This window comes from Solenopsis invicta, chromosome 8 (assembly GCF_016802725.1).
Source record: "Solenopsis invicta isolate M01_SB chromosome 8, UNIL_Sinv_3.0, whole genome shotgun sequence".
Lineage (NCBI taxonomy): Eukaryota > Metazoa > Arthropoda > Insecta > Hymenoptera > Formicidae > Solenopsis > Solenopsis invicta.
In genome coordinates this window covers 19,377,948-19,398,353 of record NC_052671.1, presented here as the reverse complement: position 1 = coordinate 19,398,353, position 20,406 = coordinate 19,377,948, and the positions used below count along the sequence as shown (strand labels likewise).

The 20,406-nt window shown below is 29.5% G+C and overlaps 1 protein-coding gene across 1 annotated transcript; it reads right to left on the bottom strand.

The window, feature by feature from the left end:
• Nucleotides 1–234: 234 nt before the first annotated feature.
• Nucleotides 235–19,505, bottom strand: LOC105196227 (dolichyl-diphosphooligosaccharide--protein glycosyltransferase subunit 2). The gene is made up of 11 exons (XM_039452423.1): nucleotides 19,350–19,505; nucleotides 15,323–15,531; nucleotides 14,764–14,889; nucleotides 13,350–13,510; nucleotides 12,580–12,719; nucleotides 12,126–12,501; nucleotides 11,007–11,186; nucleotides 10,310–10,541; nucleotides 9,957–10,169; nucleotides 5,394–5,565; nucleotides 235–1,539 (listed from the first exon to the last, which is right to left on the bottom strand). Exons 1-11 carry the CDS (start codon nucleotides 19,357–19,359, stop codon nucleotides 1,394–1,396), a joined length of 1,965 nt encoding a protein of 654 aa, XP_039308357.1. The 5' UTR covers nucleotides 19,360–19,505; the 3' UTR covers nucleotides 235–1,393.
• Between the last annotated feature and the right edge of the window lie 901 nt (nucleotides 19,506–20,406).

The window sequence follows — 20,406 nt, the reverse complement described above, 5'->3', positions numbered from 1 at the left end:
GAGCTAGGATCTCTCATCCTGCAAAGTTGCATTTTTTCGCAAGTGAATCATCTTTTACTCTTTTTAGTCTTAATTTTGATATAAGTGAAAAATTATTTTCATTATAATATAGGCATTCAGAATAAAGCCATATTGAGAACATTTTGCAAAACAAATTCTATCTTTTTAGAAATGTGATAAAAATGTTTTAAATAAACATTTTATAATAAAATACTGTTTTTTTTTAAATACTGGTTTTGCGAAAACAGTTCGTAGTTTATTTTTTCAATTCCACCAAATATACAGAATCACTATTTTTGTATGAACGTTTTGCTTCAGTGTGGTTTGTGATGGTTTCATCTCATTTTTTCCATTTTTTGCGCTCATTATACAGAATCCACTTTTCGTCGCCCGTTATCATCCGTTTAAAAACTTAAACAATTTCATTAAGTATAAACATATATAAATCTCAGATGTGTGGAGATACGATTCATTAAAATATTTTTACTCAAATTCTGAGGTACCTAAATATCATACCAAGACATGCAGCCAAGCAAGTTTATAACGTCCTTTGAGATACACTGATCTGCGATCTCTCATGTCATATAACGTTGATTATTTTCAATCAATGTTTCAATTTGATCATCAATTACTAATGGTTTACCTGAGCGCTTACTTCACCATCTTCATACATATCACCAGCATGGAATTTTGTAAACCAGTTTTGGCACACACGTTCGTTTATGATTTTTCCATACACAGCACATATCTTTTTTTAGTTTTTCCCTGCCGCATTTTACCCTTGCAAAAATAAAAAAGCATCAAACACCGAAAATATTTCTTGTTTTGCTCCATGTTTACAATGTTGTTAAATAAAAGTTACTAAACAGATTTTGTCAATTAACAGCTGAAAATATGCAAGAAAACTTGCGCTTTCAGAAAAATATATGCTGTCAGATAGTTAAATAAAGATTGCATTAAATACTTTCTATTAACATCTGCCAGCAAAATACGAAATTACTTTTTACTCCATCTAATATAAGACATAATATTGTGTAAACAAAGATAATATTTAATCTAACTAATTTAATATAAAAATATTATAGATCAAACTTAAATTGATAACAGAATCATAATTAGCGCTGATATAAAATGCGAATGATATTTAATTATTTATTATTAATGAATCCAGGCCATAGCAAAGAGATGCATATAATAAACAAAGTAAACAATGTACATGTTCCGTGATTTATATACATTTGTGAGAAGTAAAAAAAACAGCACAATACAATATTTCTATCGCGTTAACGAGTTAATTAGCCACTCCGAACTTATCGATGGCAGTCTTTATTATGCACCTTGCAAATTGCAATTACGACTCACCAATTTTTACACAATAGAGTACAATTACAAATTAACGCGGTGATTTGTGTCTATGTGCTATCTGAGATAGCATTTTATTACCAGCGAGGAATGTAACAACACCAAAGCCAAGAAGATAGCGCAGCGTGACGAACATATTAAGCTTCAACCAGAAAATACCAAACAGCACGAAGATACCTGAAAACAAGACAATCATACTTATTTATACAATATTGTTGCAGTTTGGTGGTGATAATAGATATAATTAATATAGTGGATATAATTTGTAGTGAATTTGGGCTACAAATGTGACGAAGAACATCGTCACATTTGAGAAAAACATCACAATATATTATGCGCCCAATGAAAACAGATAGACTGTACAACATCATCTGTCAAGCAATATCGGGCATAACTTGTGTATTTCTTATTACATTATAGTAGAATAGTATATTTATTTCTTTCAGCTTTTTGCCAAGAAGGAAACTTCATTTACATTATTATTATCAGGACATTTACTTAATTTTTTAAAACAATTTCTTAAAAATTTTCAGATTTCAAGAATTTTATTTAAAATTACAGAAAAGTTTAGGAAATATTTTGAAGCATTTTTTAAATAAATTTATTTTATTACACGTGCTTTTTAATGTTCCTTCATCATATAGATAATCTCAACAAAAGCTACTTAAATTTTGAATATTGAATTTGACTAAATATTAAAAAGAAATAATATAAACTAAAACTTATAACTTTGTAATACACGAATCTAACTCGTTGAAAGTACAGATTTCCAAAATAAAACATTCAACACTAATTTAAAACAATAAGAAGTATAGTTATTATATATACATGTAATAGTTGCTAGTATGAATTATATGAATACGTATGAATCATATAGAATATTTTAAAATTCACAAATCAAAATACTATAGTAAAAAAGTTCTTGAAAATTTAAGTAAAAAATTCGTTATTTGTAGACTTTTCTAAACATCTTTATACTTTTCCTTACCTATTTTTTAACTCTTGCATTCTACATTCTATCTCGTACTCTAACTCATTTTTTTTCTTGTTTTCCTATATTCAACCTTTTGTTTCAAACTTAATTCTATTCAGCCTAAATTTATCCTTACTTCATTTAAAAATATGATCCTCATTCCTATAACCAATTACCTTCTTCATATTTTACTAAGATTTATTTACATTATTAATTAATCTCATTAACAGCCATACTTTCACTTTAGATAAATAGGTAAGTAGATAGTAACACCACCCCTGAGGTTTGAAAAAAATCGATTTTTTTTGTTGTTAAATGTCATTACTTGTACTAAATCAGTAAATATTTTTGGGAATGCCAGTTTCTGTTTACAATCAATTTTGAGAGTTTTAACAGTATAAGTGGTACTGTTAAAACCTAACAGTATAAGTGATACCAAAAAACTGTACAATGGGAGGAAAGGTACTCATGATTAGTACGTGCTGCTCGAACTAATATTAAAGGAAGAAAGTGATTGAATCGATATGTATTGGAGAATAAAACTGAGAGCGTGAGCACCTTTGCAAGAAAGCTAAAGTCTTCAAATAAAGAATACAATTAGAATAGATGTTTCTCTGTCTTTTGAGTATCGTTTTATCAATTTTTTCACTGTTTTTTCCACATTATCTCAGATATTAATATGTAAGCACTACAAAATAGATATTACATTTACTGCTTAAAGTAAGCAAGGTTTAAGCTTTAAAATTGCAGTGAATTGTAAAGGATACAGACCAACTGTTATTAATGGAATTCTTCTAATTGAAAAATGCTTATGATATAAATCGTCGTATCGTGTTTGTTATAAACCTAATAAGGTATCGGCCTAAACGACATTACTAAGTAGTTTTGTGCCTTTATGCACTTATCGCATCCAATGTTTCAATCTTTTTATAACATTATAAAAAATCTTTCCGTCGCTACTGCAGCTATTGAGGAAAATAGACTTAATGAGGAACATGGGCAAAACACTGGCTTGACAGAATCTGACGATAGATCTTAGCGCAAAAGAGGCTTTTCTTTTTTATTTAGAATTATTACGTTAATCGGCTGGTATACACATAAAGTTTTAGATGTGATTGTTAAATCAAAATACTGTAAAGGATGAAAATTCTGGGAAGAAAAAAAACACTACTAAATATGATAAATGGCTAGAAAATCATGCAAACAAATTCCAAGTAAATTACAAGGAATCTTCCGTTAAAATGGAAGTTGACTCAGTTGTCATAATGTTTTCTTGTTCCAAAGAGCTACATGGCCTGAAATATTGCTATTATGTAGGTGACGGCAATAGTAAGACGTTTAAAGACATCATAGTGAACCTTACAAAGATTTTCCTGTGTACAAAAAAAATGCGTAAGCCATATTTAAAAATAGATGGAGACCCGTCTGCGTAACTTAAGAGAGGGGAGAAAAAAAAACCACACGCGCGCACGCACGCACACATACATACAAAAGACCTTAGTGGCAAGAGTAAATTGACTGGAAAACTTATTGATGAACTGTTGGTTTATTATGGCTTATAATACTTCAACATTGAAGACATGAAGAGAGATATGAGCAACACTTTATCACAAAATTTCTACCAATAGTAAACCGCAGCATGATTTCTGTCCTACTGACGAAAATTCGTGATGCTCGTATGAAAAAGCAAAGGCCACTAATAAACTCTCATATTACACAAGTCAGCCATGCAGATATATTCAAAGCTGTAAAACTGATTTATGAAGAATTGAATAGCGATGAATTACTCACAAGATATATAGGAAACTTTACGCAAAATTGCAACAAGAGTTTCAGTGCTACAATATGGTCGATAGCTTCAAAATCCTACGCAAGTGGCAAAAATGTTTTAGGTATAGCAGCAAACTTGGCTGTTTGCTATTATAATGATGGTTACAACGGTCTAATGAAAATTATGCAAGTTTTAAGCCTCATAATGGGCTCTAGTTATTATTTTTGCCAAGAATCGGATACGCGGCGTGGTCACACTTGCCGAATGCAGTCATCGACGCGATGAAGCAAAAGAGGCCAGAATACCATTATTATCAACTAGAAAGGAATATGACGAGTCTACTGAATTTATAGAAAAACAGTTTTATGGGGCAAGCATTGCAGATTAGAGATAAATTAAAAATTTCCAACTTTATACACAAAATATCAGTTACCAAAACTTTAAACGTGTTCTTCTCAAAATACAATTTTTCAAATCTGTGGACGTCATTCTTATAATTTTTATCTGATTGACTTGAAATTTTACCATAATCTTCTTGTATATGTATATTCTATAGTGAAGTACATAGGTTTTTGTGAAATGTTGAAACTTTTTGCAATCAGCATTTTTAAAACAAATTTTTGGACGAAAAATGCAGTTTTTTCTGTAAATAGTTATCATTTTGACAAAAATTAATATTTTTAAAACTCCTTACGTACTTCATTAGTTTTAAATATGTAAATAATGTAGATTTTTGTTGTTTTGCTCTAGTATAAACCAAGCAAAAAACTTGCCCGCAAAAATTCATCTTTAAGAAAAGACGATTTCGTAAATCGGCCAGTACGCCGCCATTTTGTGCATAAGAAAAAATTAAAAAATATTTTTGTTTACTCGTCAATATATGTACAATAAAGCCCTGTAAGTTTTTTAATATAAAGTTATTCATTTATCTACAATAAATTCTCAAACTTGGGTATCATTTTAGGGCCTCAGGGATGGTATTACTCCTTAATTTATTGGCTTTCTAATCTTTCTATGTTTCTAATCTATTCTAATCTAAGATTATTCCCATGCCCCATTTTTTAATAACTTGAATACTTTTGTATATAATACATATATGTATTGCTATTTTGATAAAACAAATTTCTATTTTAATCACATTTTCCTGTCATTCTAAAAATATACATTTGCATAGAAAGTTGTAGTATAATAGTATTAATAGTACATTTGCACAATAGTATTAATAGTACATTTGCACAATAGTATTAATAGTACATTTGCACATATGCACAATAAATTTATATTTACCTCCCAATCCAAGATGGAATGTAATTGCGCTTAGGGACAAGGGAAAGTTCGAAATATTGACACCGAGCTGAGCCCATAAAATCAACAATAGTAGAATTGGTGCCAAGCATAATCCTGTGAATAGATTTGACACAAATGCCGGAGGTCTGCGTTCAGGCTCGCGGAACATGTGCTGAAATTTGGGAAAAAAAATAACAAAAATAAATATGTTCAGAAAAATTGCTAAAATCTTTCAAATAAAAATCAATGTTCATCAAAGCATAAAAAATATTACACAAGTTTTGTTATTTTGTGAACATACCGTAACTTTGACGTAATTTTTTACCAATGTTTTGGAGGTGGCAAAATTATCGAAAAATTTCTGCCACTAACGAGCATTGGCATATGAATGTATTGTTCATAAATTTATAAACGCTTGAGATTTTCTTACATTTCATGAAAAGTATAAAATCTTACAAGAATTTGAAAAAAAATTATGAAAATCAAACACATAATTAACTCATTTTCTTTCTTTTTTCCATCAACTTTTTAAATTCAGTAAAACCATTTTATAAATTGTTATGCTTACAATTTTTTTAAAAACATTTTCAAGTTTAAAAATTCATTGTAAAGTAATTAAAAAAATGTTTGTCAAATAATGTTTCATCAAGTTATATATTACAAAATAAAAAAATTTTTTTAAATATAAATTTTTAATTTTATATAACTCATACAACACAGATTGTTACCAAAAACTTTTAGAAACTTTTTGACCTTTCACATTTTATGTTCAAATTCTGAAAGAATTTTGCAAACTGTATTGCAAACTTGTATAAAAAATTATAACAGAATGTTTCTAAAATATTTTATTACAGTAAATTCGAAAATATCCAGAAGCAAAATGAAAAGTTATGATGTCAAAATGACGTCAGAATAGTCCTAAAATGATTAAAAGTAATTTTCCAATCAATCTCGAGTCATTTTTATGCTATTTTGATTATAACTTATTGCTCTATTTGGATATGGCTTGTGATGTCAGAATAATAGAATTGATACAATTATGTGTTTTGTATACATAGACATTATGTGTTTTGTATACATTGAACAAGCAATAATTATACTAATCAATTAGTGCATTATATTATATAAATATTATAGCAAATAACATTTGTTTTAATTCTTTAGCTTTGTTTTTTAATTTAGAAAAATTTATTTTGAGTTTTTCAAAGAGAGAAAAATTGAAGAATGTTATCCAAAGATGGACTTCAAATTTTTATTTTATGTAGTAAAATACAAATATAAGAATTTTATGCAAAAAAAATATCGATAATACTGAAGGAGACGGTCTTCCTCACCGATTTTGATGAAATTAGGCTTATTCGACGCGTTTTTACATGAAACTAACAAATCTGGCAAAAAAAAGTGTCGCTCTGTCACGAGAATCGAGATATCAATCATTAAAGTTAGCGATTGTACAGGTTAGAATATCAGTCATCTCGGCGTAATGTAAAGAACTGAGTATGCGCTGTGATAGAAATTTGCACGAAATTTGAAACGTTTCTTTATTAATAATTACATCATTGTATATTTTATTCCTCCCTCCCTGTTAATTATAAAATATATTATACAAATGTTCAATAAAAAGTAGACATTGTGTTGGATTAAAAAAATTATTAGTTTTTGTGCAATGTAGATTTTTTTTATTAAGGCATGAAAACAATTTATTTTATAAAATTAATTAATTTAATTAATAGACACATTCCACTTACAGATATCTTGAAACGAGATCTACATATGTACTCGTATTGCTCCCTCCACATGAGTTTGCGACTTTCCATACGAAGGGAGGTCCACCCCATTCCCACCCCCACGCGCGCGGGGGGTGGGATGGGTGGGGGTGGGAATGGGGTGGACCTCCCTTCGTATGGAAAGTCGCAAACTCATGTGGAGGGAGCAATACATATGTAGACCTCGTTTCAAGATATCTGTAAGTGGAATGTGTCTATTAATTAAATTAATTAATTTTATAAAATAACTTGTTTTCATGCCTTAATAAAAAAAATCTACATTGCACAAAAACTAATAACTTTTTTAATCCAACATAATGTTTTAGCAAATACAAGCAAGTGTAGTAAATGTGGCAGTGATATAATTATTAATAAGCATTTCAAATTTCGTGCATATTTCTATCACAGCGCATGCTCAGTTCGTTACATTACGCCGAGATGACTGATATTCTAACCTGTACAATCGCTAACTTTGACGATTGATATCTCGGTTCGTGTGGCCGAGCGACACTTTTTTCTGCCAGATTCGTTAGTTTCATGTGAAAACGCATCGAATGAGCCTAATTTCATCAAAATCGGTGAGGAAGACCGTCTCCTTCAGTATTACCAAAATATCTTATCTAGCTATCTATTTATCTAGATATAACTGTTCGAATAAATTAAAAAAAAATACATGATATACCTAATGCATTTTTTATTGGACATATTTCAGACATCATATTTATACTTTTTAATCAGCAAATAATAAATAAAAACATACAATGAAAACATTAAGTTTATTTTATATAGAGACCGGGGCTATTCGTTAGACCTTTTTTTCTTTTGTGTTTCCTGAGTCCTATATTCATGGGGGGGGGGAGGAAGAGAGAGAGAGAGAGAGAGAGAGAGAGAGAGAGAGAGAGAGAGAGAGAGAGGAGCATGGGACGGTTTGAAAGGTTGAATCTTCCCCTTCACAATGCCGGTATAGATAGAACATGGAAGTGTACTTGCTTTGAAGTATATATAAAAATGTCGACCAAAAATTACGAATAGCTCCAAGCCCGGGGTAATTCGTAAGTAGTCTGGAAATATTCCGAAATTTGTGTTTCAAGTTGAAAAACTGTAAAAAAACTGTTAAGACTTTCTTTTATTTAAAAAAAAGATATAGGTATAAAAAAAACAAATATGCAAACATACACATTCGCATGTCTTTATGCCATCGGTACGACAGATTTCCTAACCTCACAAGTGTCAATCTTTAATGCTTTATAACTTTTTACCTGCTTAAGAGCGTCGATTTTATATTCATATTCATGTTCTATATACTGAAATACACAATATTATCAAGTTTGAACTAAATCAATAAAGAAGTTTACTTCAATGCTTAACTCTGCATAGCGCAGACGTTCGTAACACGGCCAAAGGGTTAGGGTTACCCAACTTAGGTTAAACGCTGTAATCAGTATTAACGAATCGCCCCGGTGCTCAGTATTACGAATAGCCCCAACATCAACTGTGCGCATTATTGTGTATGATCGACAAAAATAGACATCACACAGCAAAAAATAAACACGAAATATTTCAAATACATCCAACTGGACACGATACATTCAAAGTTTTCAAAAAAACCTTGTTATCTTATTTAAATTTCGAAGAAATGCTGACTATCAGAAATAACTTCGACTGTCGCAAAACACATTTTTCACTACTACGACATTAATATGACGCCGTTACCAACAAAACTTTTTTAGCAACATCGTTACATTAGGACGTGTTTACAGTGTTTAAAGTAAATTTTTAAGGCTCCTGAGTACCTGCCGCGGCCATATTGAAGTCGTGACGTCAGAAGCGAGAAATTGCGTGAAATGACACATAATTTTGTCCAACATACCATTTATAAATAAAGCCAATTTGGATAAAACAGACTAAGCAGATGACTTTAAAACACTTCTAAATATCGGTCACGACTATCCTATTTCCGCCTAACAGTAAATGGTTGTAAAAAGCATATAAAGTGAAGCTATTGAAACAGGAAAACACATGGGCACGTAATTTTGTCCGACGTGCTATTTCTACATAATGCCAATTTGGATAAAACAGACTAATCAGATGGCTTTAAAACACTTCTAAATATCGGTCACGACTATCATTTTTTTGCCTAGCAGTCAGTAAATAGTCGTAAACGGCATGTAAAGTGACGTCTATTCAGACAGGAAAACACACGGATAGCTATTGAAAAGAGTGAAAAATGTTCTTTTATGTATAAAATTCAAAGAAACTTTACTCGCGGTCCATTTTTACGAATTTGGTAAATACGAGACAAATCATATTTTCACAATAAAACACATAATAACAAAATGACATGTACGATAACATTTCATCGTCAATCTGTCACGTTTCACGTGTATTAGTTCTAATTATGTCCGCGACGGAATGTCGCTACCGTCAATGCGGAGTTCTCAGCTGAGGAGTCAGGAGCCTTAATATGTACCCATAAAAAGATATTTCCAATTATCGAATTACCCCATCTAACAATTTGCTCCGGTCTCCCCTATGATTTATAACAATTTTTTTGTTTTTGTAATCCTTTAAATATAATAAAAATACTATTTAGGAATTAAAAAACAAAATATCACAGAGATGAAATTAAAAGACATTTAAAGTTCTATCTTTCGTCTTTAAAATACATTTTTAAAAATTTGTAACTTCTTTTACTGATATATTTCTAACTTTTCATGGAAAAATCGCAAGTATTTTCTAACTTTTGGTTGGTATTATACATTTTGCATCACACATACATAAATCAAGGAAAAATTACCTTTATTTCTGGTTTAGTTGTATACACGTTTGGTTTTTGCTTGTAAGAAACACCCTTATCGGTACCTTCTATTGAAGTCGGTTCTGGAAATTTAAGAGTTACTATACCAATGTTGAATCGGAATGGATTGCTAATTACAGCGTCACCAACGATTAACTCCATGTTATATTCTCCGCTCTGGTAACCAAAATTTGTAGCTGCTGTTCCAACCGGCTAAAATATTTGCAAAATTATTAAAATATTGGTAAACTAGAATGTAGTCTTGTTATACAAAAATTTAGTTTTGTAAAGAGCGTAAAAAATTGTGTGCACTTAAAAAACAAAATAATATATAATATACTATATTAAATTACCATATCAAACTTATAAACATGAGCAGCGTCAGGCTCGGCGACGAAAAAGATTTCATGGCCTCGTTTGTCATTGGTAGATGTCGAAATAGATATAAGGCGCACAAAAGCTTGATGCACGCGCATCGGTTTCTTATTGGCGGAATCACGCAATAAAAATCGCATTACTAATTTTTGCTGAGAATCAGCTTCTATTTTATGTTCGAGTTTGCCTGAAGGAAAATCTGTGTTTATTCTAAAAATTAAATAAGATCATTAGTAATGTAATAAAGGAACTACCCCTGGTAAAAATTTCCAATAAAATCTATCGTTTTGAATATAGAATCTGATTCGCAAATTTATTAATATGAATCGTTTTCTATCGTTTATCAAAAATTTTTATTAAGAATATTTAACATTTTCTTAAAAGATATATAAACAAAAAGTCATGTAACTTCTTTTCACATTTTAAGCTGGACTTTCTAAAATAGTGTTACACACTGAGGATGATTTAATATAAAGTCAAAACAATTGTAATTTGTTAATTTAAATATATTTCAAAATTATTAACATGAATATCTTGTTTAATTTTTATACATATAATATCTTTATTTGAATTGTTAATCTTTAGCCGTTGCAAATATTTGTTCATTATAAGAAACATAAAATGTAAAATATTTTATTTAAAAATATAAATTTCATATATAAAACATTATATTACCTCGTAAGTTTTGGTTGAGTGGTCTGATCGGCATCACCAGTACCGATCTCTAAGTAGTCCAGTATTGCTTCAGATAAAACTTTCACAGTAATCGTATTCGTGACCGAGACCGCGGTTACCAATATCTTGTAAAAACCGCGATCGGGTTTCACATTCATAAGATTCATCGTGAATAGAGTCCTATGTACAAACATGATTCATTATATAACAAAAAATATATATGTATAATAAAACCCAATATAATAAAACCCTAAACTTGATATTAGCTAGTCAAGATGATTTCTAACTCAATCTTTTTGTCAATACTTTTAATTAGTTACAAATTTGGAATTTATTTACATAAATAAGTGTAAGAATTATTGTAGATTGTAGAATATAATCAATGAAATTTAAGTAATATCATGTGATACTTAAGTAGTACCCTGACAATCATTTTTTTTAGGCCGGTATTCATAGTCGATTCTTATATTTTAAATTGACTCAAATACCATCTTAAAATGTTATTAACCAATTAAAGCTGTATTAGCATCTTAGATTATTTGAGATGATCTTGAAATAATAATCGATTATAAGTACGCGCCTTAAAAATTTTCATAAATTTTTTTAGAAAATTCTATATAAATTTTAAAATTTTTCAAAATTTCTGTACAATTGTTTAAAAAATTTCTCAGATTTTTTACATAAATTAGAATACTTCAAAAATACTAAGAAAGTTTTCACTTCTTTTCTAAAATTCTTTATATATCAATTCTGAAATGATCTAAGACTTCTTAGTCTACAATTTCCAAAATAAAAGTTTAAAGTATTTTTTTTAAATTTTCATAAATTAATATAAAAAAATTTTTTTAATATGAAATAAAAACTTTTTTTACTAGATTATTAACGAAGACTTTAATAGAAATAATTTTGATTAGTTAGTTCAAGTTTCTATCAACATATATAACAAAATTAGCAAAAAGTATTATATGTTGAATTTCTTAACTTTAATTATATTTAAAAAAGTTAAAGGGATTATTCAACAATTATTGCTATATCCCAAGGTATAGCTGGTGTCAACATGGTAAAGCTGATCCAGTAAAGTATTGGGAATCATATTTAACAGAAAACTTGTGGACTCACTTGTCCGCCGTAGATGGCTGCAAACTTTCGTTGCTAAGAATAACGACATCGTCTCCTACTCGCGTGGCGGAATTTGCAACGACATTCGGTACGGTCGGCAATGCTTGACCAAGAATATCGCAAACCTTAACTGTAACCAATGGTTGTTTATTAGATATGATAAGTCCTCCATCGGCTAGAGTTATGCAAACAGGTTTTTCAGGACTATTGACCGCCAAAGTGGTTAAAGCGGAGAGCAAATTTGTAACGCCTTTCGTTGTTTGCACGGAACGCCGCGAAAGAAGATAATTGCCCAATTTGACAGTCTGTTGGAAATTCAACGGCGGTTTTTTCTTTAACGAAGTCGATAATTTAAAAATACCATTAACAAGGAAACCTGAAAAATTTATTTTAAAATTAATTAAAATAAAGAATCAATTTGGAACTATACTATATGCAATAAGTAAATGTATACTTGTTATAGAAAGACCGCCTTCAAACTGTAAGTACTGGCCATCCACCTCGTCAGCTTGTACTACAGCATCTTCAATACGATCAAAAGCAAATGCGGCAGACGTACCTAGGTCTGCAGCAATGTGGAATACATATCCCAAGCTAATACAAAATTAGAAAAGTTTATATATTTAAAAAAAATTAAATTAAGTTAAAATTAATAGTTTATAAGATATCGTAACGTTGAAAGTTGCATGAATAAAAAAACTAATTTAATTGCGTTAAGATTAAATTAAAGGTAATTCTGAAAAGCGTTATTTATAAGTTATAACATTGTAATTTAAATTAAATTACCCTAAATAAAATAATTACAATATGAATCGTTAAATAAGTTTCATGTTTTTTTTACATAGATAAATTTTTATGAGGATTCTAAAGTCACCGTCAAATAATTTTGTGACAACTTTTCTTATGTATTACTTTTGCAGATTTAGAAATCCTTTTCCAGAATTAAAATATATGCATTAATACATGTTTATTATTGAGTGAATTTTATGCTAAAAACAAACAAATTGTAATTTATTGTAATATTTTGAAATACAGTTTTGAAATATTTTTAAAGGTGGATTTTTACGGTTGTTGCAATGTTGTAATATTTCGCAAGAATTTTGCAATTTGGCTATCTTGCGATGAAATATTTCTACATGTGGCTATAATCATATTATACTGTATGGGTAATTAGTTAATCAACCCTGCGCATTTTATACACATATATAAAACACAAAAACTTACTTCCAGAGACTGTCATCTTTCCTTAAAGCTGCTTGAATTAATTTCATTAATTTATCCATCCTGGCAGAAGATACCTTTTGTGACAAAGCTGTCAAACCATTCACTGCATAATATAAATCAGAAAGTGTAGAAGTATCTTTCTGTATAACATTCGTAAATATCTGCAAATAAATAAAATATTGCTACATATATTATGTTACAAACAAATATCATCTATAATATATTTTCATCTTATTCAGAAATAATCATTGTCTTCATTCTTCATACAGTAGAACGAAAGTTATAGACATCATTTTCGCTACATATTACCAGAATGTGTATTTTTATTCAAATTTTATAAAATAATTCCCAGAGAAACCACCAATTTTCTAGAAATTTTATTCAAAATTACAATAACATTTTTGAAGGCTTCTAATTCCTCGCGCGGCCATATTGAAGTCGTGACGTTACAAACAAAAAATAAAGTAATTTCCGTCGTTGCATTTGTAAATAAAGAGAATTTGGATAAAACAGAATAATGAGATCGCTTTAAAACATCTGTAAAAATGGGCCTTGACTATCCTTTTACCACTTAACAGTCAACATATAGTCATAAAAAGTACGTAAAGTGGAGTCTATTCAGATAGGAAAACACACGGACAGCTGTTGAAAGAAATAAAAAATATTCTTTTATGTATAAAATTCAAAGAAACTTTATACATAATTGCGGACCATTTTCACGAATTTGGTAAATACGAGATAAGTCACATTTTCACAATGAAAAACATAATAAGAAAATGATGTGCAAAACAAAATTTTATCGTTACTTGTCACGTTTCACGCTTATTATTTCTATTATTGTCCGCGATGGTACGTCATTACTATCAACACGAAGTTTTCGGTGAAGATTCCTTGGTTGAGGAGTCAGGAACCTTAAGGGGGTCTTAAAGTCATCCTTTTTTACCAACTGAATATGTAATGACTTCTGGGTGTAGATGTATATACATATTTATTATAATCAATTATATTGTACACCATAAAAAAATAATTAAAAATACAATTTTGTCAGAAAGATAGATTTTAAAAGCATAATTTCAAAAATTTTCTTGAATACTAATAGAATTGTTATGCAATTTTTATTTTGGAAAAAATTGGATTTTTGAGAGTACTAAAACAAAATCCCGAAAATATTCCAGAGTTTTCCGGATAATAAACATCCTGATTATATATTTACTATGTTTACACGGTTTAATTTATGCCAAAGTATTAATATCGATGTTATGCTATTGACCAATCATAATTATTCCTGCAAAGAATGGAAAGATTGTGATTGGCTAGTTTCATAACATCAATGTGATAACTACTCCGGAGTAAATGAAACCGTGTAAACGTAATCAATTTAATTTTAATTACTAATGCTAATATTATACATCACCTTTGTTGCGCTATTTGTAGAAAACTCTTGACAGCCTCCAATAGCTTTCCATGTAGAGACAAGATAAAATGCCGTTTCGGGTGTATTGTTTTCTCCATTGGATTTTATTAAATATTCGCAGATGGCCTAAAAATAACAAACGTAAACACTATTATTATAAGAGTTCATAATACTATATGCTGCAAAAAAGAAAATTATACATCAGAAAGACTAATCAAACAATCATAGCATTTCAATATAACTTTTTTTCATCACAAAATAATTTGTATACAATCTTCAAAATTGAAGATTGATATAGAATCACTGCACAATTGCTAAACAATAACCAATAAATGGCTATTTAAGAAAAATAATAATAAAACTTAAAAACAAATTACAAATTAATGACACAAATTGATATTTAGATCTAATTTTCATACAGTTTTGATTAAAATATCTTTTGCTTAAAATGTAATTATATTAAGTTGTTCTTATTGTTTATTGACTGGCTCAATTTCTTATTTGTTTATCAACTGGTACAATAACTTTATATAAAATGGAAAAAAAGAAAGAAAATTACATCTGCTTGTGCTATAGCTTCTCCAAGGAGTTTATATCCGCTGACAGCATAGTACAATGACGATACATCATTCAACTGAAAACCTGTTTCAAGGATGCTCTTCAAACGTGTTCTGTCAGCCAAAGATAAATAAGAATTTGTTGATTGTGTAACTTCCGAGAGCGCAGAATGTGAACATAATGCCACCAATACAAATGGTAGCACAGCAGCTGAAAAAGAAACAGATATCTATGTGTTTTTTAGAATTGTACACTTTTAAAATAACAAGATATTTTTCACAAATTAGCACAATGTTTTCCTAAAACTATTCGTGTTAATAAATAGCTACAATATATATATATATATATATATATATATATATATATATATAAAGGGTGAGCCATTTGAATCTATCACCCCAAATATTTCCGTTCCCTTGCATTTTACAAGAAAATGTTTCAGACAAAAGTTGTATGGTTTCAAGGGGGTCATAAGATGGTGTCATTAATTTGACCTTGAATAGTTGCTTGAAGGTCACGTGAAGAACACCTCCAATTTTTTTAATGGGACTGCCTACTTTTTATTACATATTTTTGTAGTTTATCTTGAGACCTTTCCAAAACACTACAAGAAAGTTTATTTTCGTTGAGTACTTTTTGAGTTGTGAGTCTTGAAAGCTACGGTGTACTGTAACTTTTAAGCGTCACAACTCGGAAAGTACTTAACAAAAATAAACTTTTTTGTAGTGTTTTGGAAAAAACTCGAAATAATCTACAAAAATATGCAATAAGAGATACAATGTTAGAGTATCAGTAATTAAAGGATATCGGTACTTCCCTAACATTCTATATTTTTTTATTGCATTTTCTTGTAGTCAATTTCGAGAGCTTTCCAAAACACTATAAATAAGTTTATTTTTGTTAAGGATTTTCCCAGTTATGACGCTTGAAAGTTACAGTACAACGTAACTTTGAAGCCTCACAACTCAGAAAGTACTCAACGAAAATAAACTTTCTTGTAGTGTTTTGAAAAGGTCTCAAGATAAGCTACAAGAATGTGTAATAAAAAGTAGGCAGTCCCATTTAAAAAATTGAAGGTGACCTTCAAGCTACTATTCAAGGTCACATGAATGACACCATCTTATGTCCCCCTCAAAACCATACAACTTTTGTCTGAAACATTTTCTTGTAAAATGCAAGGGAACGGAAATATTTGGGGTGATAGATTCAAATGGCTCACCCTGTATATGTGTATGTGTGTGTGTGTGTGTGTGTGTGTGTGTATGTGTGTGTATAACATTAATGTTACATTGCAACAAATTATTTATACATTTTCATAAAACCTTGAATTATAATAATTTTAACTTTTAAGTAAATAGTTCTCCATCTCTTCTGCATGCACACATAATGTCTCATCTAATCCTTAAACTTTACAAATTTTACTTATATAAAATTTATAAATTTCTACATAAATTCTATCTTAATTCATATACGCGCACACGCGCACGCATAATTAATAATTACATATAATTAATAAAAATAGAATATTTAAATAAAGTTTTATAAATCTATTTTTTGTATATTTTAAAAATTGAAGATAATTTATTGTAGATTTATTTGGTATTTTGAGATTAGTTATTCTATAAATAGATAAATAAATAAAATTATCTGAAATAATTAAAGTACTTGTACAAAAAAAAATTCAGATTTTTGTCATTATTCCTTAACCCATTGCATCACAATGTAGCTCTGGGAGCTACACCTACCATCCAAGCTTTATTTTATCAATGCATCAATTCTTTTGTATATTCCTTTGACATGTTTGGTATTGTTGGATTGTAAACGTTTCCTCAAACTAATAAATTAAGTTTTAGAATTATATTTTAAATAAATAATTTGTTGTTAATTAATATATACTAAAAAATTGTTTTTAGAGATTAAATTTGCATAATAATCTATACTTTAAAATCACTATCTGGGAATTTTTAAGATCGCTGATTGCAAATCTGATGTCAAAAATTCAAAATTTAAAATGGCGGACAAAATTATCAAAAATAACTGAATTTACTTGAAACTTGTTATTTAAGAATTTTTGAGGTTTCTGATTACGAATCCAATGTCAAAAATTCAAAATAATGATTAATATGGCTGAATTTTCACCTCACTATTTGACGTCCTTGGCATCCATGTCCGATTTAAATGATTAGATGGCAAAAGAACATACAATTGTGATAATTTAGTTGAATTTCATTCAGTGCCAAAAGATAAATATACCAAATCCATGAAATAATATAAAATATCGCTTATCATAATAAATTAATAAAATAAAGCAAAATATAAAACTTATTCAAATAAAAACCAACTTTAAAATAATTTTTAAATATGACTTTAATGATTTAGTTAACTCATGTTTAAATAAATTCTCTATTTTACTTTGCTTTATTAATTTATTATGATTATTATATTTATTATTATAAATAATATTTTATATTATTTGATGGATTTGAAATGTACACTTTTTGACAGTGGATTAAATCATTGTGGTTGTACATTTATTTTCTTTAAATCAGTGATTTATATATTATTTATTAATTAAAGCAAAAATATTTCAAATTTTGGTCAATTTATTCCATGGAAAATCTAGAACAATAACTAGAACTTATCAGTTTTTTCTATCTATTAAATTTTTCCAGTCAATCCTGGTAGCTGAATATATGGGTCTCTCTGTAGTCAATCATTTATAATGTGTAGATAACCATGTTAATTCATATTTTCAACTTTAATATATATCAGAAACTGTTCTTTGAATTTGTATAATAATAACACTATGTGTGTGCTACTGTATTTTAAAATACATTTTCCCAAAATTTGAAACAAAACTTGATCCTAAAAGTATAAGTATATATTTAATGTGTAACATAAAACACAATACATTTAATGTCTAATATAAAATTTAAATTACACATTTCAAAGTATTTTTGCAAACATATTTTATTATTTATCTACAAATAAAATAAAAATTATATGCAAATATATTCAAAGAAAATAATCTAAAGTAAAATGTGTTTTCTGTATCTTTCCAATAAACATGTTATATTTCAATGCTATTTTCCTTATTTTAAAGTATTAAAAAAAAATGTTTTTTTAATTCATGAAACATCTGCCAATATTATACATAAAGATTTTATAGTTACTTCAAGGAATGTTTACTGAATATTTTAGTTTTAATAAATTTTGAATAGTTTTACAGTTATGAGTTACATTGGAAACACTGGGTTCTTTCCAATTGCAATATCTCTAGACACTTTTGTGCACACGGCGACACAAGTTGCATTCCAATTGTCATAATCGTCGACACAACACTACACATCCGTACTCATCTCCGAGGGCTACTAGTTGGATATGTAAGCTTGTGTTTTTTTAGTTCAATTAAATAATTACTAACCGCGGCAGCTATAAATGAAACTGAAATGATGAAAACACTTTCTACCATTATCAGGAATAAGATATTGGCATAAATTTAAAAAATAATCTTAACTCTATTCAAAACTGTACACATTAACACACATTTTGTTCCAATTGAATTATGCACACCGTTACACTTTGTGCGTTTTTGTGTACGTATGTGTCAAAACGTGTTAAGCAATTGGAAAGCACCCACTGTAGGCTCATGTTCACTCGCTACAATTTTTTTTTAAGTATTTCTCTAAAAATCACAAGAGAATTTGTCAGCAGCGTGTACGTCTAATTGATATAGCTTATGGTTCTAGAGTTAATCCAATAAGATCGCGACAAAGCGCACCTAAATCGAATAAGAATAATAGAATTTATCATTATAATCGTTTCGAATAAGACTCGAAAAAACATCATTTTATTACTGAATCGATTAAACAATAAATACATCGCCGAAACCAAAAATGGCATGAACAAGTGGCTTAAGAATCATATTATGTCCACATACAAAGATCGATACTTCTACATTACACAATTTTGATCATTGTTTAAGGATAAATAATAAATAATTTCGAATACTTTTGCGGGATACTTACACAGAATCATGTCGGGTTACGGGTCGCCAGACAATCCGGCCGCCACGTCGAATCTCCAAACAAAATGGCTTTGTCTTCATTGCGCGTGTCAGGAAGAATTGGAATGTACGAAGTGCTAGACATTCCGGAAGCAGTTAGCTCCACGAGCATAGGTTGAATGCATACAAGAGACGTCAACCACCCATATGGGCTGTGTTCCGTTTTTACTGGCAGTACTGAAAATTTATAGTTCACGTCACATATACTATACATTTTCAGTACTGGCAGTTAATATCGGAACACAGCCATGGTCTCATAGAGCGGAATAGCGGAACGCGGAACGAGAGCGGAAGGTGCCGTCCCATGGGGCGTAACTTGCGTAATGCTGAATGCACACAATACGCGTCAACGCGTTACGCGTGGCGAAGTAGCCAATGATTGGCTACCTTGCCACGCGTAACGCGTTGACGCGTCCTGTGTGCATTGACCCTAAGCGTAACTTGCGTCGACCAATGATATCGTTTTACTGGAACATTAGCTTCCGCCTAGTTACTTTATGCTTTTTACGTTATTATCATTGCGTCGAATTCAATTTCCTGCGTAAAAAACGCTGTATGCATGTAGTAATACATGTATTGGTAACACATGTATTACTTAAATAAGCAGAACAAAATTGAAAGATAGATAATGATATCAGGGTAAATTAAGAAACAGTTTTATATCAAATTTATTATTTATAATAGCTATTCTGTAATAACATTCTATCGTATCCAACCTCCTTGCGATATGTTGATACAAAATTTTAAGGTTATAGTTGTACATTAATAGATGTCCGTGTTGCTTGAATTTCTTGCATGTAAAATGCTTTCTTTTTCTTAAATGCCTAACATATATTTATTTTGTTTTAAATATATAAATTTTTGAAAATTACAAGGAACGGGAATATATGCCCGCACAGGTTAGATTCGCACATAAATGATTCACACATACTAGTGTGCAGAGTATCAGTTCCACATGAGGCGTATTTTCCAAAACGCGTAAATTACAAAAACCAATCGTAAATTTGTTTAGCATTTCT

Bases quoted from the DNA above. Each gene is read 5' to 3' on its own strand.
- LOC105196227 (XM_039452423.1), bottom strand. The intron at 14,890-15,322 runs GTAATTTTCTTT...TGTTATTTTTAG, and splicing joins AAGCTATAGCACAAGCAGAT to GCCATCTGCGAATATTTAAT. The intron at 10,170-10,309 runs GTAATTTAATAT...CAAATATTTTAG, and splicing joins ATGTTTATAAGTTTGATATG to CCGGTTGGAACAGCAGCTAC.